A 24,946-nucleotide genomic window follows, 5' to 3' on the forward strand; every position below is an offset into this window, starting at 1 on the left:
AGAATGAAATGAATGGACATCTCGGCACAGTGAGTGGTCGAATTGAGGATTAAGCTAGCTGCTGTTTGCTGGGCTCTTCCTTCGGCATGTGACCTCCCTGTACCGCACCTAATCCAGCCCTGGCTCCGTCCTTCCATCTCTTTCCTTCTTTCCTCTCTCCCTTTACCTCCTGTCCCCTGCTTGTTGTTGTCTTCATCTCTGCCACCAGACCTCTGCCCCCTGACTGCCCGGCGTTTACGGGGTTTCACAACTCTGCTTATCCTCCTTATGCTTGATTCCAGGCCTGGGAACAGCCAAGCCCATTATTCTGGGCCCCGACCTGTTTGGCGGAGTTGTTGCTCCATTTCTCTGACCTTGCACGGAGGCCCTGAGCACTCCTAGGAGTTAGGGGCAGGGTGGTGGTAGGGCTGAAACCAATTTGCACAGGCACATTCCTATTTTATGTTCTATTCACAGCTTTATTCTCCAGGTGAATGCTTCTTGTCTAGCCCTGTCTAGTTCACCCTTGGGTTCATATCCAAAGATCTCACAATATCTTCTTTTTATAGGAGGAAACACCCTGGAAGTCTTCAGGCTCGAGGCCTGAGGAATACTTTTTTTTTTTTTTTAAAGATTTTATTTATTTATTTGAGAGAGAGAGAATGAGAGACAAAGAGCATGAGAGGGAGGAGGGTCAGAGGGAGAAGCAGACTCCCTGCCGAGCAGGGAGCCCGATGCGGGACTCGATCCCGGGACTCCAGGATCATGACCTGAGCCGAAGGCAGTCGCTTAACCAACTGAGCCACCCAGGTGCCCCCTGAGGAATACTTTTAAGGGCACAGACTTCTGTGCTCCTTCCCTGCTGCCTGGCTGCTCGCCTCCAGAAGGGAGAGCAGGATTGGCTGTAAGATTGTCCCGCAAGAGTAGATGGGGGGCCAGTCTCCCTGGGGAGGGGGAGTGGTAGAGTCCTGTCTGGCTCAATACATAGCCTGGAATCGGATTGGGACAGGAAGCCGCAGGTGGGCCTGAGAGATATGTTTGGGTCAATACTGTAATGCCCTGAAAAACCTCCTGTGCTCTGAGGGTGCACCTGCACTCAGATCAGTGTAATGGGGGGACCACCAGGTGTCATGTCAGTACTGCCCCCCCCCCCCGCGTGCCTCAGTTTCCCGGTGTGTCTACCAGGAGCCACTCCTTCTCGGGACAGAGGGGCGCTGCAGGAACCAGCTGCGGGGCCGACGGAAGGTCACAGAGAGCTGACAGTCTGGGCTCGCAGCTTTCGGTACCCAGGCGGGAAGTGAGCAAAAGTGCAAAGCGGGAGGAGCCCCTAGAAGCTCCGAGGGCCGCCAGTCCCTAGCGGCGAGGCCGAGCCCAAGAAAATGCAAGTGCCAGAGGTTGGCGGGTCGGTTTGCGACAGGTCCGACCCTGAGGGCCTTCAGATGCAAGGGGGCGGGGGCTCCTGGCGACTGGCCGCCGAGCCGGGGCGGGCCGGGCCGCGGGGCATTTAAACCTGGCGGACTGCCAGAGAGGGACACGCGCCCGGCTCCGCGCCCTCCGTCGGCCACCGGCTCCGCGCCCTCCGTCGGCCACCCTCTCCGCTTCGGATACGGGCCGGGCGCGATGCGGTCTTCCTTGGCTCCGGGTGTTTGCTTCCTGCTCGCCTTCTCCAGGGACAGCTGGTGAGCGGGGCTGGGGAAGGGGGGCGCTCGGGGCTCCGGAGCAGCTCCCCCCGGGCCCCGGAGCGCCGGGGGCAGGGAGCGCCGGCGGCCGGGCCGGGGTGGGGGGTGGGGCAGCGGAGCGGGGGGGGAGGGGGACGAGCCGGGTGCCGCTGGACAGGCCGCCTCACGCGCCCCACCGAACCCGGGCTTGCATGCTGGGCAACCGGTGGGGTGGCGGAGTGTCCCTTTTGTTCCCTCCTACTCCTTGGATAAGACAGAGGCCAGAACTCAGGGGTCCTGGGACCTCACCTAGAGGGGGTCCGGGGCCCCGAGGGCCATACCTCTCAGATCAGAGCCGCAGCTGCTCGTCGGCTGAACCGTCCCCCCACCAAGGAGTGCCCGGGCTCCTGCAGTAGCCTTCCTCCTGACCACGCTGGGCTGTGCGGTGCGGTGGAGGGCTTTCAGCTCCCTCTCCATCACAGGCCACACACTGGAGCAGTTTGCTTGGTCTACACAGTGTTTTTTGAACATTGTGTTAGTTGCCATCATTTACAAACTGTAAAATTTAACGTAAATAGCCAGATCCCTGGCTTCTCTTGAAAAACAGTTTAGCAACACCAGGCCTAAATTCCCAAATTATATTACTAGGGGTTGAGGATCACCTTTAGATAGGGTGGGTGCTCCTAAGATGACCAACTTATTGGTTTTAAGACAGAAAATCCTACATACCCAACCCCCTCCGTGCTGGGCAAATTGGAATGGTTGATCACCCACAGTGCTTGCCAATTGGTGACCGCCCTCACTCGCTTCCAGCCTTCTTCACTCATTTACATTACTTATTTGATCCTTCTTGAGTTTAGGCCTGTTAAAATGTTTTTCATTAAAAGATGAAATCATGACTCTGATAGGATATAAAAACGAACATGTGTTAAAGATTTTATTTTACTTATAATGAGAGAGGCAGAAAATGTTATGATCAGTTAAAAAGTCCAGGAAGGGGGGAAGAGGGAGTTACTTTTTAATGGGCACAGGGTTTCAGCTTGGGAAGATGGAAAGTTCTGGGGATGGATGGTGGGGATGGTTGCACGACAACGCAAAGGTACTTCATGCCACTTCAAAATGGTAAATTTTATGTTATGTATATTTTACCACAATTAAAAAAGAATCTGAAGAACTTGCCCATTTGTAAATCAGGAATATTGAGACAAAACTGGTTTTTCCACAGGTTGGGAGGAAAGACTATTAACTTGAGACTGTCATTTCATACACATAGTTTGTATGACTTATCAGTTACCTACCACTTCAAAGAATTATAAAAGCCCAAAGTCAAGGAAAGGCTAAAATCTGATAAGTGGAGGGGTGTCCTCTAGACAATGCACAGTTTCCCAGGGAAACATTTTTTTCCCTAAAGTCTCCCCTGCTTTGATCAAAAATAGTTGCAAAGATTATTCTTGATCACAAAATAAGGCCGGTCTCATTAGATTTGATCTGATTCTGGGCGCCTGGGTGGCTCAGTTGGTTAAGCGACTGCTTTCGGCTCAGGTCATGATCCTGGAGTCCCTGGATCGAGTCCCGCATCGGGCTCCCGGCTCGGCAGGGAGCCTGCTTCTCCCTCTGACCCTCCCCCCTCTCATGTGCTCTCTCTCTCTCATTCTCTCTGTCTCAAATGAATAAATAAAATCTTTAAAAAAAAAAAAAGATTTGATCTGATTCTGTATATAGGTACAGCAAGAGTGTCAATCTACAGTACAGGCCTTGCTGAGTTGCTTTGCTGGAAGTTTTCATAAGAAATCTTAGATTGGACTTTTAAAAGCCTTTATTTATTATTATTTATTATTTACTGTTTTGAGATTAGGAAGCCACGACACTGGTTTTCACACTAGGTTTTACGGCTGTACCTATAAATGTGGACAAATTCCTCTTTTCTTGAAGTCCCCCAAATATCCTAATTATCCTGGGCCTGTCGGGGAATGACCTTCCTATTTGCCTATAAGGGAGCACAGTGAGCCAGTTTTCTTGGGAGGGTTTTATTAGTATTGGCTCCACGCAGTCACCTTAGTTCCTTAAAAGGGGCTGGCTATATCTGATTAAAGGATCATCAATGTCAAATATGACATTCCACATAAGGCCTTGGTTATATAATCAATTTTTCTAATTACATCCGTGTTTAAAAAAAAAAAAAAGGACAGGACACCTGGGTGGCTTAGTCGGTTGAGCATCTGACTCTTGATTTCAGCTCAGGTCTTGATCTCAGGGACGTGAGATGGAGCCCCACACTGGGCTCCACACTGGGCATGGAGCCTACTTCAAAAACAACAACGAAAGGACAGTTTCTTATTGAACTTTTACTAATAGCCATATTGTTATGAAAAGCGGGAAGACTCAACAAAAGTTTCTGAATTTGGGGGGTGGGGCTGTCTGGTAGGGAGAATAAGATATTTGTTAAGTGTTTCGTTTTAGTTTACAAAAACAGAGTCTACTAAATCCTTATGGATTATTCACCGCTGAAGAAGAAATGGAAAGGGCTTCCTTATTTCCAGAAAACCGAACACTATAATATCAACAATACTCCAAACATAAATGACAGCCATCCCTCATCAGTTCACTTAGGCCTATGTGATTCTTATTCCCCTGAATCTTGGGTTAGCAATCTCATAAATCTGTCTGCTTCTTCACTAGAGTTCTGGAAATCCTGACTCAATGCACTGGTATGTTCTTAAAGATGTGTAAGCAATGCCATGGGAAGCCTGTCCCCAAGACTGAATGCCTGGTACAGTGCTTTTCTGAGATAGTTCTCGATTGGTAAAGATAAAACCTTTGGTCTATAGCTGACTGCAGAGCCTTTAGGAAGCATCAGAATGAAAAAACTGTAAGTGACAGAGATACTTTTCCAAAGTGAACAACCTGATGAGAATTCATGACAAGAATAATGTGGCTAACCAGGAAATGTGGTTGTTCCTGAGCTATGCAAAACAAAATCAAGCCAATTAAAAATCTAGACAACATCTACAAACATAGTAAGGTAAATGCAAAGAAGATGGTGAACATTACATCTTGATTTATAAAAATGGATGAACACAATTTGTAAGGAGAAAAAAATCTTGAGATATTTAAAAATCCTGAGGTATAATTTATATAATATACCAAGGACATACCAAGAATATCAACTCAGGAGATTCAGTAAGTCTGGAGTATGTCCTACACATGTGTATTTTATGTATTTAAGTAACCTCCACACCCAGCGTGGGGCTCAAACTCCCAACCTCGAGATCAAGAGTCACACACTCTTCCTACTGAGCCAGCCAGGTGCCCCTACACCTCTGTATTTTAATAAAACTCCCTAGGAAATCTGATGTACATCACGAGTTGAAAACCACTGACCTAGAAGGTGTTCGATTCAAATTAAAGAAGTAAGGTACCTGCAGCCCAGGTAACATTTTAAATCAGAACTGAAATTGTGACTGGTCGCCCTGTATTGTTATCATCAGACAGAGCACCTCCGGGGCGCTGATTCCTGGGAGCAGATCATGGACCCAGAGGGCACTGAGAAATCTGGAGGAACTGCTCATGTAGCATACAATTTGTGAAATATTTATGTAAATAATAACATTTTACCTTTAGAAATTTAACCTAGACGAGGCTGAGTGTCTCTTCTGATTTCACAATTATTTCCATGCAGTTGGTCAATAGCAACATATCAAATAAAACTAATTATTTGCAGCACCTCTCTTTTTAAAAAGTGAAAAAACAAATTTTCCAGGGGCCCTCTTGGACATCTCATTGATAATTCTAGGTATAAAAGATGTCCAGAAAGTTTTATTTTATTTTGCATTTAGGACTTGATTTTGGGAAGGCAAAAATTCAAAAGTTATTAGGACATTTGTATGCTTATCATGCGTGCCTAAGAAACTGTTCTTGTCTACCCATTTGAAAGTGACGATAGTTCATTAAAAAATAAACATGGAAGGTAACATTGTAAAGAAACTTAGCTGTTTCCTAAAAATGTTTGTTTTAAAAAGTATGGAAAATTTTTCTGTAAGACACCAGATTTTTGCGATCTAGGCAGATTACCCACGAGGTAAAAGAATAACATTTTACAAGCTCTCTTTAGGAGCAGACCAATAACCAACATTCAAGAAAATTTTGTCACTTTTACAGAGAGAAAACCAAACTCTACTCTCACATCGATATATTTGATACTAAAGGAACCACAGCCTCTTTTTGAAAATAATATGAATAAATGAAAACTGAACCAGATTTGGACAAAACTTTAACATAATTATTTATTTTCAGACTCATTATTTGCACATACTATCATCCAAAGCAAATCAAATTCTCTTTTCACAAGCCTTTTATAAATTTATCCATTCAGGTTTTGTCCTTTATTGTCCTCTTTCTTATTCTGGAATGACCAGTCATTTTACTTTAGGATAAAACTTCTCTTTTTCTCTTCTTAATAATAATAAAAAAATCTCATCACTGTGTATGCCAAATTGTACGTGTCTGCCACTATTATTCCTAATAGAGTTTCATTCATATATATTAATTGTACCCTTTAACCAGAGTAACTTCTCTTTTAGAGAAAATAGGGTTGGGGAGGGTAGGTAATTAGAAACAGCCTGTCCCATACCAGCATTTTAGAAGAGCTCATGGATACACCTGACACAGCTTTCCACAACCACACATGTCATTTAAAGGATGACGCACACTTTTTTTTTTTAAACATTTTATTTATTTGACAGAGAGAGAGAGACAGCCAGAGGGAACATAAGCAGGGGGAGCGGGAGAGGGAGAAGCAGGCTCCCCGCTGAGCAGGGAGCCCAATGTGGGCCTCCATCCCAGGACCCCGGGATCATGACCTGAGCTGAAGGCAGACACTTAACGACTGAGCCACCCAGGCGCCCCTGACGCATACTTTTTAAAGTATCACTCCAATTATGTACTGTGTTCTCCAACATCTCTCAGATTTAAGACAGATCTGGATTGAAACCCTCTCACCACTGTATGCCTTGTGCAGTTAACTTCTCTAAGCTTCGGTTTCCCCATCGGTGAAAATTAGGTGGGTTCTGGAGGATAAACACGATATGAGAACATTCTTGACTTCCCGTGGCTGATGAAGGGCCCTCAGTAAGTGTCCTTTTCCTTCTTTCCTGCTGGGTGTAGGTCTGGACTCCTATCAAACACTAAACATTTAATGTGGTGCCTACTGTAGGCACATTATTATTTTGAACTCTGGGCTCATAGTAATGATTAAGACCTGGTCCTACCTTCTTGGAGCTAAGGATCAATCTCTTCTCAAACTTACTGCTTCCATGTGTCCCCAAGGAGGGTATTTAAGCAGAATTGAAGAAAGCAGATCTAGCTAGACCTTCCTGGGCTAGGACACCGGAGGCTGGATTCCTTGTGTGGCGAGCGGGGGATACTAGGGATGCCTACCTCACAAGATTGCGTGAGCCTTACGTGAGGTACAACGTGTAAAGTACTTTGACCAGGGCCAGGCTCATACTAAGCACTGACTAGACCTGAATTATTGACTATCCTTCTCCTCGCTGTTTCTACTACTCTGTGCCAGACATTGTGGATTAGTCATGATTTGTTTCCCCGCCTCACAAATGGGTGTAATGAGGCACAGAGAAGTTTCGTGGCTTGTCCAGCCCTGCCTAGTTAGTGCACGGCTGAGCCGGAATTTGCATCCAGATTAGTCCGACTCCCAGGCCCGGGGGTCTTGCTGCTCTCCTCCTGCTGAGAGTGTGGGAGGGGAGAGATCACGGGGCCGGCTGGCCTCACACAAGTCCCTCGATCCCTTTGAGGCTTCAGATGGAAGTAACGGTGTGCCTACACCACAGGGTTATGGTGAAATTAAATGAGAAGCTGTGGGACGCACTTGGCCCAGTGCCTAGCTTAGTCAGTCCTTGGTCACCACTAAGCGCTTGTGCATTTCCATGGTCGGAGGGATGGATCCAACCTCGAGAGGAGGAAAAGGCCGCCTTAGCTCGGTGGCTCTGCTCTGCTGGGGACTGACACCATGTAGCTGCAGCTGGCAGGGGCCCAGGGTGTGGAAGGAGCGGTCCCTGGAGACCAGCCTGAGAGAGACAGGCGGCCGGGAGTGTGCGAACGAAAGTCAGAGCCCCAGAGGTTTCTGCCCAGGCAGGTGTTTGTCCTGCCCCTCCTCCTCTGTGTCGGGATGGGGTGGGGAGCTCCTTCATGGCCTGAGAGTGCCCCAAGCCCGGGCCCAGGCCGGTGCCTGCCTTCTGGCCTCGCGTCTGCGAGGGCACGTCTGGGGGCAGCTGGGAACGTGGGCCCCTGGCCAGAGATGACTGTGGCCGGTGCTTACGGGGCTGGGGCCGTTTCCTGGGGCCCCGTGAGGGAGAGGCGCTCAGGACAAGGAGGAGAGGAGCCTGTGGGAGGAGGGACCAGCTGGATGAGCAGGAATCCGGGGGGAGGAAGGCTTTGGGCAGGCAGAAAGGCGGGGGCTGTGATCTCCCACATCACTGTTGGTTCCCCATGCCCTAATCTTCCCCTGTGAGGTGGAAAGGCCAAGGCTGCCGACTGGCTGCCACCAGAACAAATGGCTCTCGTTCCAGAGTTTCCAAGGGCTCCCACTGCCAGATCCGAGCGCCCACCCTCAGCAGACACAGAAGACCTTCAAATGCAGCCCCAGACCCTGCCATTCGCCCGATGCTTCCTCACCCACTCCATCTCACTCAACCCTCTCACACTCTTGCGTGCAGGACCTGATTATTTATTTATTCTTTCTTTATTTAAAAGAACATCAAACTGAGGCTCAGAGAGTTCAACAACTTGCCCAAGGCCATGGTCAGCGGCAGGACTCAGCCTCTTTTGGTCTCAGTCTGACGTTATTTTCCCTGTTCTGCGGGGGCCTCCGATGCCGCCTGAGTAGCTTTGTGTTGTCTGGCTTTCCTGGTAACTGCGAAGAAGTGCTTGGTAAGGGCCACAGAAAGGGCTCCTTACCGTGAGCTGTGGCCGTGAGGGGCTGCTCTGGGAAGGACTGGAGATCCGGGAGGAGAAACTGGGGGACACGTTATTGTCCCTGCCCCCACCCCCCAGGGTCAGAGCTGGTCACAGAGCACATGACCCTGTGGCGTCCCCTCCCCCGCCCTCATGATTGATGCCCTCGCCCCAGCCACCTTCTGCTTCCTCTTCCTCCCTGCCGTTTCCTCTTTCCCTTCTTGCAGAGCAGACTCAGACATCCTTTGGCTTTGCGGAGGGTATCTGACTTAGGGCCCGGGGTGGGTCTGGAATGATCGATGTGGTTGGCCAAGGCCTTACTTCTTCCATTCAAACTGTACCGACTGAGTGCTGAGGTCAGAGTGGAACCACCCCAAAGTAACAACAGGATGGAGGTCAGACACCAGGGGCAGAGTCTCTGAAGGCCACGATCCCCCACGTGACTGTCCCTGAGTTGGTGTGTGTGTTGGGGGCGGGGGGCAGTGCAGCTGCTGTCCTCTGGGCCTCCGGCTCATGCCTCGTACCCCGGATCCTTCACGCTCAGGGGCAGGGGTGCATGAGGGCGAGGCATGGGGCTAGGCCTCGCGAGGCTCTCGAGAGGAGTCTCAGAGAGACTCTCTGCCATCCTCAGCGCATTTCCATCTGTGCTGTTTGCATAGCGTCGACCACCCCTTCCAAACCCTTCCAACTCTCAGACTCTTCCAGAGGTTTCCAATTGCCTAAACAAAACATCACGCTGTAGCTGAAAGCCATGTCTTTCCATTCTGTCTGAGCACTCGGGGTTCCCTTACAGAGCTTCCTTCTCCAAGCTCTCCTCTTTCCTAAAAGTGATCATGATCTTCTCTACTCATTTCTCCTATAAAGTCCTGGGCTTCTTGTGCCTACCGGCCAATCACTCCCTTTGCTGGAAAGGATCTTGGGACCAAGCTCTGAGTCAAGCTGATCTCTCTGAGCAAGCTCCTGAGTCCCAGCTGGAGGAAAGGGAACAAGTAGAGGATTGCTTGGGCTGACTTTCTGCCCCAGGAGGGCTTTGGGCCCTCCCAGACGTGGCCTGCCCCTGCCCCATCCTGATGCTGAAGGCCTGGCTCCAGGCTCAGCCCTGTGGCGTCCGTTCCAGGCTGGCCGCTCCCCGACCGGGGTGTCTCCCAGGGGCAGTGGAGGGTTTGGGAGGGGCTGGGGTGGTGGCACTCTCGCCATTGGCCTGGTTCTTACTGTTCCCAGCCTCCATCCTTTACAATCTGCGGAGTCCCAGAATAGGCACGTCCGAGGACAGGCCACCAAGTCCCATTTCCTCAGGGCAAGCGCCCAGCTCACGGGCAGCCACAGCCAGTCTGCCACCTGGCTACCTGAGCAGCCTAGGCATCTACCAGCAGCCCCTGACTGAGGCCCGGGGACGTAGGGGATGGCTGATGAGGGCGCTTAAGTCCCCGCTGGCCTGACCGGGGGTGGGGAGGGTCGCAGTGTGGCTACAAAGCAAGGAAGCAGGCCCTGGGGCTGACTGGGTAGCTGCCGGGGCTCGGGGGCTGCTCTCCACCTCCTCAGGCCGAAGCCCCGCTCCTGTGCTGTTTCTTGTGGTTTGGGGTTGTTGTGCTGGCTGTAGTAGGTCCTGAGGGGTTTTTGTTTGTTTTTAACCTGTCGCTGCTTTGGGACACACTGATCCTTGTCCTTACCTCCGAAGAAGTCCCAGTGCCGAGTCTGGACGGCCTGCTAGCAGTTAAGAGATAGCTAGTTCGCCTCTATCTAACTTGGTTACTGGGCTGGGGGAGGGGAGGATTCTAAGAAGTGCCACTGTCTGCTAACAAAGATTTGGAGGGTCACGGGGCAGCCGGCCTCACCTGGAGCCGTCGGGGGGCCTCATCGTCCCTGGCCTGCCAGCCCAGCCTGGCCCAGCACCCCGGCAGCCATGCCTCCCCACACAGCCCCCCGGGGCCCGCTGTGTAGATGGTCCCTACTCCCTTCCTGGGGCCTCTTGATTCTGAAGAAAGGGCTCATGAGAAAGGAAGTGAAACCTGTGGTTCCACACGCCCAGGAGCCCCTCAGCTGTCTTTCCTGCGAGAGACTCTGAGTCTGGCAGCCCTTGATCAGCTTAGCTCAGCCCTCCACCTGATCAGTGGCCCCAGGCCCCTTTGAACGGTGGCACCTTGGCCGCCTTCTCAGAATAGCTGCCGAGGTGGAATGGGATGGAAAGAGGACTGCAGAATGGGAAGTGGATCGGACCAACAGGAGGCCTGGCTCCGAGGATGCTCTGCCCAGCGAGCCATGGGACTCTGAGCTCCTCCCTGAGCCTCCCTGGAGTCCAGGGAGGAAGTCCGTGAGCGCACTGATGCCAGGCCTGACATGTTTGAGGACCTCCTGCCCCCCCTACACCCCACTCCCCCCAGAATCATGACTCTTCTGTTCTCTTGGGTGTCAGGTTTTCTACTGGAGGTTGGGGTCAGAGCTGGGGGAAAGGGCAGGCCGGGCCCCTGGAGGAGGGCAGGGCTGGAATCTCACAGGTCAGGATATTAGTGTGGGCCCCTGCTGATCCTCCTTATCTGCTCTCCAGGGAGCATCTGGGCAGGCCACAGCAGGCCAGAGTCTCTGCTCCATCCCACTGCAGGCTCAGCAATGGAATCGAGGTGGGGAGTGCGTGTGGGAGGAGCAGGGTGGCTGGGAACAGGGTTAGACTGCTGGTTGCGGAGAGAGGGGAGTCAGAGAACCCAGGTAGGAGGCTCAAGTCCAGGGTGAAGGAAGAAGCGGCCGGGGAGCCCAACCTAAATCCAGGCTCTTCTGAAATCCCCCTGTATTTCACAAGCGGTAACCTTCATGGCACATTTGGGGGAAGTGAGTTTGGGGTTTGGAGGCAGATCCCTAAAGAGGGCAGAGTGAGCTCCCATGCCTGTCCCTTAGGTTCATGGAGCTGAGGGATAGAAAGGGCTTCAGGGCCCCTCCTACCCTTCCCCATCCTTCTCTATGAGATCTCGAATAACCCAAGGCTCTGGATCTTTCCTAATGCCTTCCCCTTTCTCCTGGGTTGTGGGTCCATTCTGAGGTCTGTCGTCCATGTACTTCCTGGCTGCTGGCTGCTGACTCAGCTCAGCTGATGCTCTGCTGGGGAAGCAAACACTGACTCAGGAGGACATCGAGCCCCATCCCCCAGATCCTCGGAGAAGGGCAGGGGCCGGGCGTGGGGTAGACACTTGCGTGGTGCCTCGCTGAACTGTTCTTTCCATCCCAGACCGGTCCTTGGGATGAGAAGCGGGGGAAGGAGAGGGCACATGTGATGTGTGAGCCACAGATGGAAAGAATGATCCTTCTGTCCGGTGGGATGGACCAGACTGGGCCCGGGGACGAGGATGTGGATTCTGGTACGGGCTTTTCCACCGTTGCTACATTCCCAACGCTGTCTGGGCTCTGCTCCCCGCTAGGCTGCAGCAGCTGCTATACCGGGTGTGTTCAAGGCTTAAGAGGAGCAGTGCGCTCCCTCTAGAGACAGACCCGTCCGCCACGGCAGCCTCCCACCTGCTCCCACCATTTCTGGAAGTTTAAAAACAATTCTACTTGGCTGCTACCCTGTCTCAGCAGTATACACAGGCACACACAGGGGTGTCCTGACCTTCGTGAGGTCATAGGACAGTAGAGGTGACGGGAGGTGACAAGAGTGGTCGGGGGGACAGAGGGCGGGCATAATTTGTGTTGTCTAGGGGGCTGGTGCTGGGCCAGCTCTGCTGGAAGGCCTCAGGCGTTGGGGACCAGAGAGAGAGGGCTCTCTGCACCCTGGCCTCTGGGCATCTGTTCCCACACTCCCCTTGGCCTCTGTCCCAAGGAACTTGTGTCTGGTGGGGACCCTGAGCTGGAGCGTCGGTGGTGCTGAGGCCCTGGGGTTGCCAGAGAGGGCCCCGTGGGATACTTTGCCTGAGCTTCCAGCTGAGGCCCGCTTCCTGCTAACCCAGACAGCTGCCTCTCCCTGCAGGTTCCGAGGCTTCATCCTGCTGCTGACCTTCTTCATCTATACCTGTTATCACATGTCCAGGAAGCCCATCAGTGTCGTCAAGGTGAGGCTGGCCTGGCGGTAAGGAAGAATGCAGGAGATGCTGGGCCCCCCCCAGAAATAAACTCTAGTAGAATGGTCTGGAACTTAATCCCTAACCGTAGTCACGGAGACAACGTCTTCACATGGCCGACTTCAGTAGTTGTTCTTTTAGTAGTTGTTCTTCCTAGAGAGCTTTCCCTGGGTGCTCCTTTTGACAGCAATGTTGCTGGCTGTGGGTGGAACAGGAGGGCAGGGACCCTGGGCCCTACGGGCTCTGCTCAGACTCTCCTTGGCCTTCACCGAGGGTCTGACGCGGCCACTCGCCCCATAGCCAGTTCCTGCAGGGGGAGATGCCAGAGGAAGGAGCGGGGTGGTGCTGGTGTGGCTGGGGAGGGAGACTGTCTGCTCGTCTCTGGGCTGAGTGGGCTCTGGCTCTGGGAGGTGACCCCTGACCTGTGCACCCTCTTGCCTCTTCAGAGCCGTCTGCACCAGAACTGCTCGGAGCTGGTCAAGCCCATCAACGACAGCTACAGCCTCAACGACACGACGTGGTGTGACTGGGCTCCATTTGGTAGGAACGGCGCAAGATGCTCTTCCCCACTGGCCATCTTCCCGCCCCGGGAAGAGGCTGTCCGGGGCCAGAAAGGGCTTCTTGCGGGGCAGCCAAGCACCAGCTCTCTGTCTCTCCCATCTGTTGTCAGATAAGAACAACTACAAGGAGTTACTGGGGGCCGTGGACAACGCCTTCCTTGTGGCCTACGCCATCGGCATGTTCATCAGGTAAGGGACAGGCCGAGCCTGCGACTGCCCCAGAGTGGGGGGGTCCAGAGCTGATGGCTCCCCCAGGCGGATAGGAGGCCAAGACGTGGGCACACACCACCAGCCCCTGGCCATTCTCCTTTCCTTCCCACGGTCACCCGGCCTACTCCTTCACCTGGCAGATCCCGTTTTTAGTAGCTTCTTTTCCTGGAAAGCCTTTCCCTGGATGCTCCCTCTGAGGTTATTCTCGCAGATGGCAGTGGCCGTGGTATGGCTGGAGTATGGGTTTTTTTCTGAACTGGGATCCTTCATGGGTGGCCCTGGACACAGACATGGCTAGGAAAAGCCCCATTCTCTCCTGGGCCTAAATTAGCCCAGCAAACATGGCTTTGACGCAGCAAGCCTGCTGTCTTTGCCAGGAACCAAAGGTGAAGAAGGTAGGGGACTTCCTTCCAGCGGCTCACAGCCTAGCGGAGGTGCCCGATTCATCAACAGCTGCTTCCGCACCAGTGTGGTAGCTCAGGGACAGAGGATGGCAGTGCCACACTCACTCAGCCGAGGGGCACGCCAAGGGACCGAGGGGGGAAGAAGGAGGGAGAGTTCAGTCTCAGAGTGCTGAGCTGCATGCGTTTGGGGGGCATCCAAGTTAAGATGTCCAGAAGGCATCTGGGTGTGATCCCGCAGGGGGAGAGATGGCGGGGGGGGGGAAGATGCCGGGTTGGAGCTACGTAACATGTAGGTGGTGGTTGAAGCCATAGAATTGATGCCAGGGACCGCGCCCCAGGGAAAGTCAGTGAGAAGGAGCGGTCAGCCAAGGGCAGGGGGTGAGGAGGCCAAGGAGAGAACATTTCAAGGAGCATGTTCATCAGTGGCAACTAAGGCAGGGAGGTCCAGTGAGTGGGGACCCAAGGGCCCCCCCGGCAGGTGGCAGACAGCACAGGGGTCATCGGTGGTCCCCGGGGCCAGGGCTGGCTCAGTGGTGTGGTCGGGGAGGAAGCAGGTGGCCGAGCTGAGGAGCGCAGCTGGTGATTAACCACAGGTCCAACTCTCTTCTCCAGCGGGATTTTTGGGGAGCGGCTCCCCCTCCGTTACTACCTTTCAGCTGGAATGCTGCTCAGTGGCCTTTTCACCTCGCTCTTTGGCCTAGGATATTTCTGGAACATCCACATGCTCTGGTACTTTGTGCTCATCCAGGTACGAGAGGTCTTGCACTCAGATCGCTGCTCCGTCATGGGAAGGATTGCGGAGGCCCCTAGTCCTTCCCAGCTACCCCCTGGTCATGGCAGATTTGGGTGGTGAATAACAGATTTGGGCGGTGAATAACCCCTTCCCAGCCCAGTGCTCCTCTCTTAAGCTTTGGGGTCCTTCTTCCCACTTCTCACCATCATGCAGATCACACATTTGTTTGTTCGGTAAGTTTGCCCGAGAGCCTCGGTCTCCGCAGGAAAGGGTCTTGGGCCAGAGGAGAAATCCACCTGTGGCAGTGTGTGTGTGTGTGTGTGTGTGTGTGTGTGTGAAGGGGGTGCTCGTAGTGTGGGCTGTGGAGGGCCCCACAGCCCGGGAGGGGGCAGAGGGAGTTTGCGGCATGGCCCAGGGCTGTCCCATTTACGTCCAGTCTCCCTACAGATCTGTAACGGACTTGTCCAGACCACAGGCTGGCCCTCCGTGGTGACCTGCGTTGGCAACTGGTTCGGGAAGGGAAAGTGAGTGTGGGGAGGGAGGAGGAGCGGGAGGTACCCCAGGAGGGCTGCTGTGGGGAGTGAGGAGGTCACTCATGGCCCCTAGTGTGATTTCAGGGTGAAAGGTTAGAAACTTGTGTCCGTCTTGCCGACTTTCACGTTTAGTTAAATGTTTTAGTAACTGAAAAGCATTACTGATTTTCTCATGGATAAGGTTTTAGTCCACAAAACAGCCCACCTTAGTTACACTTTCTCCTCATAATCGACGCATTTCCATTTTGCATGAAGGCAAAAATGAAGCCTCTAAAACTGTATTATTATTATTATTATTTTATACTTGACTGGCTTTTGGGTAAAAAGAAAAAAAAGTTGCTTTTGAGCAGGGTTTCTCCAGCTCAGCCCTACTGGACATTTGGGGCCGGATCATTCTTTGCTGTGGGGCAATCTTACCCATGGCAGGATGTTTAGCAGCATCTACCCTCTAGATGCTGGTAGGGTACCCGGAGCTGGGACAGTTAAAAATCTCCAGGCACTACCCATGTCCCGTGGAGGCAGGGTGGCCATGGTTGAGGACCAGCAAGTGCTGTAGAGTAGCAGCCATGGGAAAAGAGGGAGGAGAGGGGTGGGGGCTGGATGTCCCCGGGGTGGGGAGAGCTCCATCTGGAAGGCCTCTGTGAGCTGGCTCCAGTTGCTGGACTGGGGGCACAGGGCCCCAGGCCTTGCAGTCACTTGCTTGGCACCAGGCAAGCCCTCCCCCACCTCCCTGACTGGTTGTCTTTGGGCTTTGCAGGCTGGAGGCAGCCAGCTTTTTGCACTTGGCCAGCGTGGTTGTGATGAACCCTGTGCTTCTCTTTTGACTTTCTTTTACTCTTCTCCCCTTTCCTTCCCTGTCCTGCCTCCCTCCCCTCCAGGCGGGGGCTCATCATGGGCATCTGGAACTCACACACATCCGTGGGCAACATCCTGGGCTCCCTGATCGCTGGCGTGTGGGTGAACGAGCAGTGGGGCCTGTCGTTTGTGGTCCCAGGCGTCCTCACTGCTGCCATGGGTGTCTTCACTTTCCTCTTTCTCATCGAATGTGAGTGGCCCCCTCCCTCCCCACAGGGCTCAGCACTGAGCCTGCCCCTCTCCTCTCGGGGCCTGGGAGAAGGCAGCTGGTTCTAGCAGAGGATTACCGGTGTGGGTGGCCTGGCACAAAGAGCCCCTCTGGGCCTCAGTTGTCTCGTCTGTGAAAGAAGAACAGCCTCTACTTGCTAGGGTGGGTTAAGCGCCCGGGGAGCTGTGCACTTGGCCCCTGGTTGCCTGGCCCGTGGTGTGCTCAGCAAGTGCTGGTTCTGAAGTGTGAGCCGGGGATGGGGCGGGTGACAGGACGCTCCTCCCCCGCTGTCCTCTTCGCGTTCCCTGAGGGCCTTGGGACACAGCTCAGCCCGCTAGTGTGGCCACTTGGGAGCCAGAGAATGAAGGTCCGCAAGGCAGTTAGTGACACCGGGCCTAGAACCTTCTTAGGAGTTTGGTTTTTTTGCAGACCCAGAAGATGTGGACTGCACGACTCCTCAGCACCACACAAGTGTGAGCCCCCCCAGCCCGCCCCCTGCCCTGCTCCTCCATCCGCAGGGGCAGGTCCCAGAGAGGACTAGGGAGTTGGGGGAGGGGCCCGTGCGCCCACAGTTACCCCACAGGCTCAATGCCAGGCCGTTGGGTTGGCTCCCCGATTGCCTGATCGGGCCTGGCAGGACGTTCGTTCGGTCCCGGAGCGGGGCGCGTACCTCCCCCAGCTTAGGAGCCTCTACCTCCCACGTGGGTTATCCCCCAGCTGGTGGGCGGTGTACTTGGCTGTGCCCACAGCCAGGGCTCCTCTCTGTCCAGGATGGGCTGGACGAGAACCAGGACAGCCCTGCGGACCGTGGGAACGGTCCCTGCATTAACAAGGAGAGCAGTCCGGAGAGTGCGGCCAGGCACTCCAAGGAGCCAAGGGCTCAGCCTGCCGCCATCAGCTTCCTCGGGGCGCTCCGGATCCCGGTGAGAAGGAATGGAGGGGAGCGAGAGGCTCTCTAGATGTCCCTGATGGATGTCAGGAGATGCTCAGGGGGATCTGTGGCTTCCAGAATTTCTTTATACGAGGTGCTTAGGGTGAGTTGCCAACCTGGGGAGGGTAGCATGGGAGGCTTGTCCTGACGCAGCATTGCTTTGACTGAGATGGAGATGTACTTGAGGTGGCTTTGCACGGTAGGTGGTGGTGGTGCTGGGGCGGCCGAGCCAGTCCCGGGGCTAGCCCTGGCCAAGCATGTCTTGTGTGCCTCTCGTCACACCCTCTGTCGTGCTCTCCAGGGTGTGGTCGAGTTCTCCTTGTGCCTGCTCTTTGCCAAGCTGGTCAGCTACACCTTCCTTTACTGGCTGCCCCTCTACATCTTCAATGTGGGTAAGAGCAAGGGGCAGAAGAGGGGGGACGGGGTCTCAGAGGAGGCCAAGGCCCTCTCTGATGGGGAGAGGAAATCTGTCATGTGATGCGCGTGACTCCAGAACATAGTCAGGATGTCTGCGGAACCTCTCCTAGGGCAAAGGGAGACTTTATTTATTTATTTAGTTTCAGTCGGAAGGTAGACCTTGTACACCACCTCATAGACCCTGAGTCCAGCCACCTTTCTTCCCTTGGACCAGAGCTGGGGGTTAGGAACCCAAAGTTGTGTTCTGTCATCCTTCCTAACTTCTTCTCCAGCCCTGAGTGTAGGAGCACCCACCCCCACCTGCTTGGCTCATCGTAGATGGGAGGGACTGGATGGTGCAGGGACAGATTTGCCTTTGAAAGCCTCCCGCACCCCCAGGAAGAGGGCCTGGTGAGGTACCCCCCTGCCTGAAGCCTGGTGGTGAACACCGCTCTCATCTCCCCAGGGGCTGCCAGGAGCCTCCTGGGATTGATGCCTGGTGCCTGGGTCAGCGGCAGCACCCTCCTTCTGGGCCCACTCTCCCCGCCTCTGCCCTCAGAGCTCTGCCGGGGCCCAGGGCCTCCACCCCCCAGGGTGGCAAGGCCAAATCCCAGCCCATAACTTGCCCAACAGCCTCGTCACAGGGCCTCTCTAAAGATAGAGGGAGTGCACCAGAGCAGCTCTGTGGACACTGGGACTCTGTTTTGTGGCCTTGGTGCCGACTTCACAGTGAGTCAACCTTGAGGGTTAGGCTACAGGTCCAGCTTCTGGACCCTCCTTTATCCAATCCTGAGGTCCCCACTTGCCTGTGAGTCTCCTTCCTGGCTCTGTTTATTAGCGGAGACATCACACGGGTGTGGAGGCTCCTGGGGGAGGCGGGCCAGGAGCTCAGGAGCAGAGCACGAAGGGGGCTGGCTGAGCTGCGGCTCAGCAAGGGCAGTGGTGCCCCCGGGGCCAAAGTGGCCCAGTGGGACAGGGTTCTCCCGGGCCAGACCCCAGTGCTTTCAGGGGAAGCCTTTTCTGAGAGGTCAGAGCCAACCTGCAAGGGGAGAAGGATGGGGTGGAGGGGCAGAAAGGGTGTCCTGCCTCAGACTGCTGCAAATTTACTTGTGACCCTGGCCAATGACTTCCCATGGGTCCGCACTCCTTCCTCTGACACTGGAGGCAGTGGGACTGGGTCAGGTGCTCCGCAGGGCTTTTTCTGGCCGTGGCACTCCACGACGTTTGCTCCGAGCCCTCAGGTCTGACCACATGTTTGTGTTTTCCACAGCTCACTTTAGTGCCAAACAGGCCGGGGACCTGTCTACCCTCTTCGATGTTGGTGGCATCATGGGTGAGGCCCTGCCGTATTCTGCCCTGGGCAGTATTCCCCCTTTCTCTTGTGGGGGTGCAGAAGGAAGGGACGGGTCCAATGTGACATGACCTGGGTAGGTGGCATCAGAGAAAAAAGGGCTCCTGCCCAACTAAGAAAGTTGACCGTCCTGTTTGATCTTCCCATAAAGCAGTGGGTGCGGGGAGGGCTTCACAGGGAGAAGCTCTGCTGGTTCCGGATGCCCATGCCTGGGTGAGTGGGGTGGGGGGCAAAGTTTGGGGTGCCGCGCTAGCGGGAGGCCATGGTCACACCTGGAGCAGCTGGGTTGTGTTCCAGGCGGCATCATGGCAGGGCTCATCTCGGACTACACCAACGGCAGGGCCACCACCTGCTGCGTCATGCTGATCTTGGCCGCCCCCATGGTGCGTATAACCTCAGGAGCGAAGCGCGCATGCTCGCACGTACCTGCTGAAATGTGTGCGCACCTGGGCGTTTATGCACACGCCTGTCTCTCTGTGTGCGTGTACATCCGTGGGCACGCTGGGGGAGGAGAAGCCTGGGGCGGCACAGGAAAGAGATTCAGACCGAGAATTTTGGAAAGGGGTTAGCAAGGATTTGGTCTTGGTGGAGAAGGGGGAGGCCAGCTGCTAAACTTTCTGGCCCAGGAAAGAATAAAAAATTAAGGTTAGATAGGACAGAAGCCTTTTTGAGAAATAGGAAACAATAGCTTCCCACATCTTAGACCCTCCATCCCATCCCGGGGAATATTAAAGACCAAGAGGTCTGGGTTTGAGAAGGAAAAGGAGTAAGGTGGCCTCTGGGGTTCCTTGGCAGGAGAGGGTGTGCCAGACTTCTGGGCTCCAGTCTAACCCAGGCAGCCCATGGGGAGGCCTGGGTGTGACTCTGCCTCTCTGTTTTCCTCTCTCAGATGTTCCTGTATAACTACATTGGCCAGAACGGGATTACCAACTCCGTAGGTGAGGGGGTGGCCGCAGGTCCGGCCAGCATACAGGAAGAGCGTTGCCTTGGGGGCCCCAGGAAGCTGGCTTGGGGGCGTTGGTGGGAGGCACAGGGAAGTGGAGTCTCTCAGCCTCACGCCTGGGGCTCTCACCTGCTTTGGGGCTGGGGCTCTCACCTGCTTTGGGGCTGGGGCTGGAGGTGGCCCCCTCATCCCTAACCAGCTGTCTCTGTCACTGCCTCAGTAATGCTGATCGTCTGTGGGGCCCTGGTCAACGGCCCTTACGCGCTCATCACCACTGCGGTCTCTGCTGACCTGGTAAGCGGGCTGCCTCCCTGGGGCTGGGCATGACTCTGGGGGCTTGGTCAGGGCCTGGGGTCTCCAGGTCCAATACCCCACATTCCTACCCCCTCCCTGGTGCACAGAGATCCTGGTATAGGAGATCCTCAAAGTCCTTCAGAATCCGCCATCGCCCCCCACCCCCTTTCCTCTCAACTCCAAGGCCCAGTTGCTGCCTTGCCCCGAGTTAGTCCCACTCCCAGTCCTGGTGCTACCTCTGCAGTTGGCCTCTCCACCCCGTTCTCTCTCCCCAGGGAACTCACAAGAGCCTGAAGGGCAACTCAAAGGCACTCTCCACTGTCACGGCCATCATCGACGGCACTGGGTCCATAGGTCTGTGACTCTAGCTTCTGGCCCCTGGCAGCTGAGCCCTGAGCCTTGTCTTGAGCACACTTCTCGGAATGCCGCCCTCGGGTGGGCAGGGAGCTTAGGGCCCCTTGTCGGGTGCCCTTCTCTGACATTGTGTTCTGCGCAGGTGCTGCTCTGGGGCCTCTGCTAGCCGGGCTGATTTCCCCCACAGGCTGGAACAATGTCTTCTACATGCTCATCTCTGCCGACATTCTGGCCTGCTTGGTATGAGTTCTTGGGGGTACACAGATGGGTATTGGTGGGGGTGAATGTCCTGTCCTGCCAGGCTGGAAACTTGGAGGTCCAAAGCATTGGCCATGAGGGTATATGGGACAATGAGATCAGCTGCCCGACACTCAGAATCCCTTTCCTCCCATGGGTCACCCCCTGCCACATGAAACTGTGTGCCCACGACCTTCCTTCCTGCCAGCCCCCCCACCCCCAGTCACCTAGCACTGGGGACTAACCGTGTGGTCAAGGCTAATGTCGCCCTCCCCTCCCTCTGTGCCTCGGACACAGCTCCTCTGCCGGTTGGTGTACAAAGAGCTCCTAGCCTGGAAGTCATCCCTGAGCAGAGACAGAGGGTGAGTCCAGTCCTCCAGACAGCTGTGGCCTCATCTCCCCAACCTCACCTCTTATGGAGTGAAAAACAGTGCTCACTTCTCCGCACTCAGTCTGAGCCCACCTGCAGCCCGGACTGGGGCCAGACCCTGGAGGTGCTCCCTGCACCCCTACCCCCAGCCCCACTAATGTGTCCTCTGTTGTCCCCGTGTGTCTCCGTAGCTCTAGTCTGGCCCTAACCCACCCGCGGTAGTATTTTCCTCAAGTCCCATGACTTTGTGAGTATTTTCTTCAAGTTGGTGGCTAATGTGCCCTTAGAGTGGGGCCTGCATGCAAATCCTCTCACCTCCAGTGTGATTTTTTCCAACTTCCTCTTGTTCCTTGGGGGCCAGCTCCGAAGACTCTCCACCTGAGCAGAGCATGGTGCTTGGGAAGTGTTTCCTAAGGAGCCTGAGCTGCCACAGAGCTTGGCAGACTCTTCTCCTTAGGGGGAGTGGTAGGGCTTTGGCTGTACCCCTAGGATGGAGGCAGGATCCAGGGAAATCGTTTTCCCTCTGAACTCAGACTCTGAGCCCTACGTGCCTCCTAAAGTTCAGAAGCCAAGATCATCTGGCCCTTCTGCCTGGGGTGTACAGAAAAAAGCAACAACCAATCAAAGCCTCTGGGATAAAACTCAAATCAAGCCTCGGTGGCTGGCCTGGTGTGTTCTCTGTCTGTTGCCCAGCGGTGGTGGGTATGGGAGCTGCACAGATATAGGGTCATGGCCGAGGCAGAGCCAGCAAGAGGCTGGGCTGTGTGCTGGTGCTGAGGGGAATGTTCTCTCTGGCCGTTCTGGCTCTCCTTCTGAGCAGGAGGTTCTGGCTAATGAGGAGCTGGCCGGAGCCGTGGACCTGGTCCTGGATGGCGAATGTGTGGAAAGAGCCCCTGGGGTCATGGTGACCAGCACAACATCCGGGGAAGCTCTTCCCCTGAAGGATGGCGTCTTCCAGGTTCAGGGGCAGCAACACTGAGAGCAGGAGGCATGAGCAGCGTCTATCATGCCTGCCCTGGAGGAGGGAGCAGGGGGACTGGTGCTGCCCACCTGCCTTCCTGGGCCCGGCCTGAGGGGACGCTGGGAGGGGGAGAAAAGCAGCAGGAAGTGGTGGTGGGGGGAATATTTAGTCAGCATCTGCTCCGTGCCTGGAATTGAGTCTGCCTTCAGACGCTGCCTCTTACCTCTCAGCAACCATGAGAGGTCAGTTCTGTCATCTAGAGATGACAGAACAGAGGCTCAGAACTCAGGGAATGTGCCTAAGGCCTCCAGCAGAGCCTAAATTTGAACCCAGGTGTGTGGGGGCTTGCTTTTCTCTGGAATCCTGCCACCCTGAGCTGGGCTGCCTCTGAGGAAGGCCGGTGTGTGGGGAGCGGAGGAATTTGCTAGCGCAGGGGGAGCGCTGGGCCTAGAACCCGAAATCCCCGGCCGATCCTGACTTCTTGGCTCGCTTTCATTAATAAGACCGTGGGCATATCCTCTGAGCCCCGACATGCTTATGTGTATAACATGGGGGTGCTCATCCCTAAGCACCCGACAAGGTGATCTGAGGCTGAGGACGGGATGGGATCTGTGATCCCACTTGGTCAGACTATCAGATGGGGCACCAACATTGCAAGGTTTTCATTATCATCCTGGCTTACTATTTGCTGCTGATGGGGAAGAAGGGAGCCCTAATGACAAAGACCAGGGATGAGAGGCAATTAGTAAGGGACCCTACGAACCTGCCTTGCCTATTCCTCCACTGGGGCAGGAGCTTATGAACCTGTCTGTGTCTGACTTTCTCTTTGCTTGCCTCTCTCCCCTCCTGCAGGTATAAAGAGATATGAAGTCCTGATTCGAAGAGAAGCATGGAGGGCCCCAGCTGATGCCCAAAGTGCTCCCTCCTGCCCCCTCACTGGGGGCAAGACAATGGAACCGGCCACAGACGGGCTGACAGGACCGCAGAGGGGCTGGGAGGTTCTCAGCGGGAAGGGGCCTGCCAGCATGAGGGATGCAGGACTCACGGCCCTGAGCTCTGGAAGTGCAAGCAGAAGGGTTGGGGATCAGAGCTGAGTGGTGTCTCCAGCTTGGTAAGGGAAGGATATGCTCAGACTCTTGCTTGTTCAGATTCCAAGACAGAAGGCAGGGGCCTGACATGGGCCAAGGCCCGGCAAAGGTGTGTCTCTCCTTCCCATGTGGAAAGTGAACCTCAGTGATCGGCCTGTCCCTGTCCATGGATTTCTGACCCTGTTTCAGAGCCGCCCATCCTCGCTTCCTTCCTTTGTCCACGAGCCAGTTCTCTCGTGTATTTCCCCATGTTGGAACCCCTTCTACCCTGCATTGGATCCTCTTTCTGACTCCTGACCCGAGCCAATTAAAGTGTTGTTGCTGAATCCTCCGGGGCCAGGGAGAGGCAAGGGAGGTGCCGAGGGGCGGGTAGTTAGGGAGGTATGGCTCTTGGGCCTGGGGCTGGGCCTCCCCGGAGCGTGAGGGCCTCCCTGGCCCCAGTCTCGTCGTCCCAGTCCTCCGTGTCCCCAGGGAAGGAGCACATGTCCGGACAGTGCCGGGAGTGGGGCAGGCCTGACTGAAGCCACTGGTGCCGGTGACGACCGAGGGCTCCCCGCACGCGAGCCCTGCTCTGGGAACGGAGTGGACGGCGGGCCCGGAAGAAGCACAGGGCCCAGGGTGATGAGACTAGCACGAAGGCGGGCTGCTGGTTCGTTCAGGCCCGTGTGACCCGGGCAGTGGCCCGAGCTCTCTGCGGCCCCCCGCCCCCTCGCGCGCGTGTTCCGGCCGTCCCGCTCCCGGCCCCCCGGCGCCCGCACTGCGGCACGCCGGGCCAGCTCTTGGCTTTGCTCGCGGACCTCCGACGCCGCCCGTCGGCGCAGTACAGATGCCTTCGGCCCGCCGCGCCCGCGCTCGTCCTCGTCGGGGCTTGGCGGGCCGCCCGGGTTGTCGGGGTGTCGGGGTCCCTGAGCAATGCTCGCGACCCCGCGGGCGGTACAGCTGTGGCGTTGGCCAGGGCAACACTGACACAGTGCACACTGCCCTGTGACAAACTGGGACGCCTCCAACTGCCTGACGCTCACTCCCTGGGGCTCTGAAAGCAGGAGACGGTCCGGGACCTCTAGGTCCTCAGCCCCCCGCCCCGGGCCGGTGCTACAGGGCAAGGCCTCACAGACCGCTTTCTCCGAGGCTTCTTTCAGAGCAGAGGCGTCGGCGCGCCTGGCGGAGGGAAGCCACTAGGTGGCGCCATCACCCCCCGGCCGAGCCCGGCGTGGGCCCGCGCACTCCTCCCGCGTCCCGGCGGGGACACGCGAGCAGAGGGCGCTCCGTTGTTCACCAACTTTCCGTTTCGGGCCAGGGTGGGAAGCCTGGGAGACTCCGTCGCCTCCCCGCTGGCGACCGCGGAGCCTGGTGCTCGCCTAGAAGCCGGTCCTGACGCGAGCCCGGAGGACGGGCGCGAAGGGACACGCGTCAGGGTCCAGCACGCTGCCCGCGCCTGCGGCGCTTGTCTGGGAAAGGCGGAAGATGGGCAGACGGACACCCTTCGGAACAGTTCGGGGCAACACTGGAGACGGTGACTGGAGCCGAGAGGCTTCCCCGTGCGCCGGTCCCGCCTGAAGGGCGAGGGGCGGCCAGGAGGGCGGTCCCAGGGCCGCGGGGGGAGGAAGGACGAATGGGACTCGGGCAGGCGGCTAGTTTGATAAGGTAGGAGGGCGCCTGCGAGCGGGAGGACGTTGAAAGGAAGGCTGAGCGAGCCCCTCCAAGGGCAGCGTGGGGCCCGGAGGAGCGGCGGGCCGTGCCGCTCGCGCCCGGCGCGGGGGGTCAGTGGGCCCTGGGTGCGCAGAAGGCGTGCGGAGCTCGGCGCCTGGTCTCGGCAACGAGGAGGGGGGCTGTGGGCGGGAGTGCGGGGGAGATGGCAAAGGCGGAGGA

General features: G+C 55.8%; 1 protein-coding gene across 2 annotated transcripts; it reads left to right on the forward strand.

Moving 5' to 3' along the window:
- Positions 1-1,426: 1,426 nt before the first annotated feature.
- SLC37A2 (solute carrier family 37 member 2) lies at positions 1,427-23,403 on the forward strand. 2 transcript variants are annotated; one of them, XM_035009216.1, is made up of 18 exons: positions 1,427-1,658; positions 12,559-12,640; positions 13,096-13,189; positions 13,320-13,398; positions 14,436-14,571; positions 15,004-15,080; positions 15,968-16,134; positions 16,582-16,625; positions 16,923-17,075; positions 17,385-17,475; positions 18,750-18,812; positions 19,128-19,213; positions 19,720-19,768; positions 19,994-20,067; positions 20,343-20,421; positions 20,564-20,661; positions 20,956-21,020; positions 22,842-23,403. In XM_035009216.1, exons 1-18 carry the CDS (start codon positions 1,600-1,602, stop codon positions 22,855-22,857), a joined length of 1,512 nt encoding a protein of 503 aa, XP_034865107.1. In that variant the 5' UTR covers positions 1,427-1,599; the 3' UTR covers positions 22,858-23,403. The 2 variants fall into 2 exon arrangements, with proteins under 2 accessions (XP_034865107.1, XP_034865108.1); XM_035009217.1 differs by lacking the exon at positions 1,427-1,658 and adding an exon at positions 11,513-11,953.
- The last annotated feature ends 1,543 nt before the right edge of the window (positions 23,404-24,946 follow it).

Source organism: Mirounga leonina, unplaced genomic scaffold (genome assembly GCF_011800145.1).
Source record: "Mirounga leonina isolate KUSES-001 unplaced genomic scaffold, KU_Mleo_1.0 Mir_153, whole genome shotgun sequence".
NCBI lineage: Eukaryota > Metazoa > Chordata > Mammalia > Carnivora > Phocidae > Mirounga > Mirounga leonina.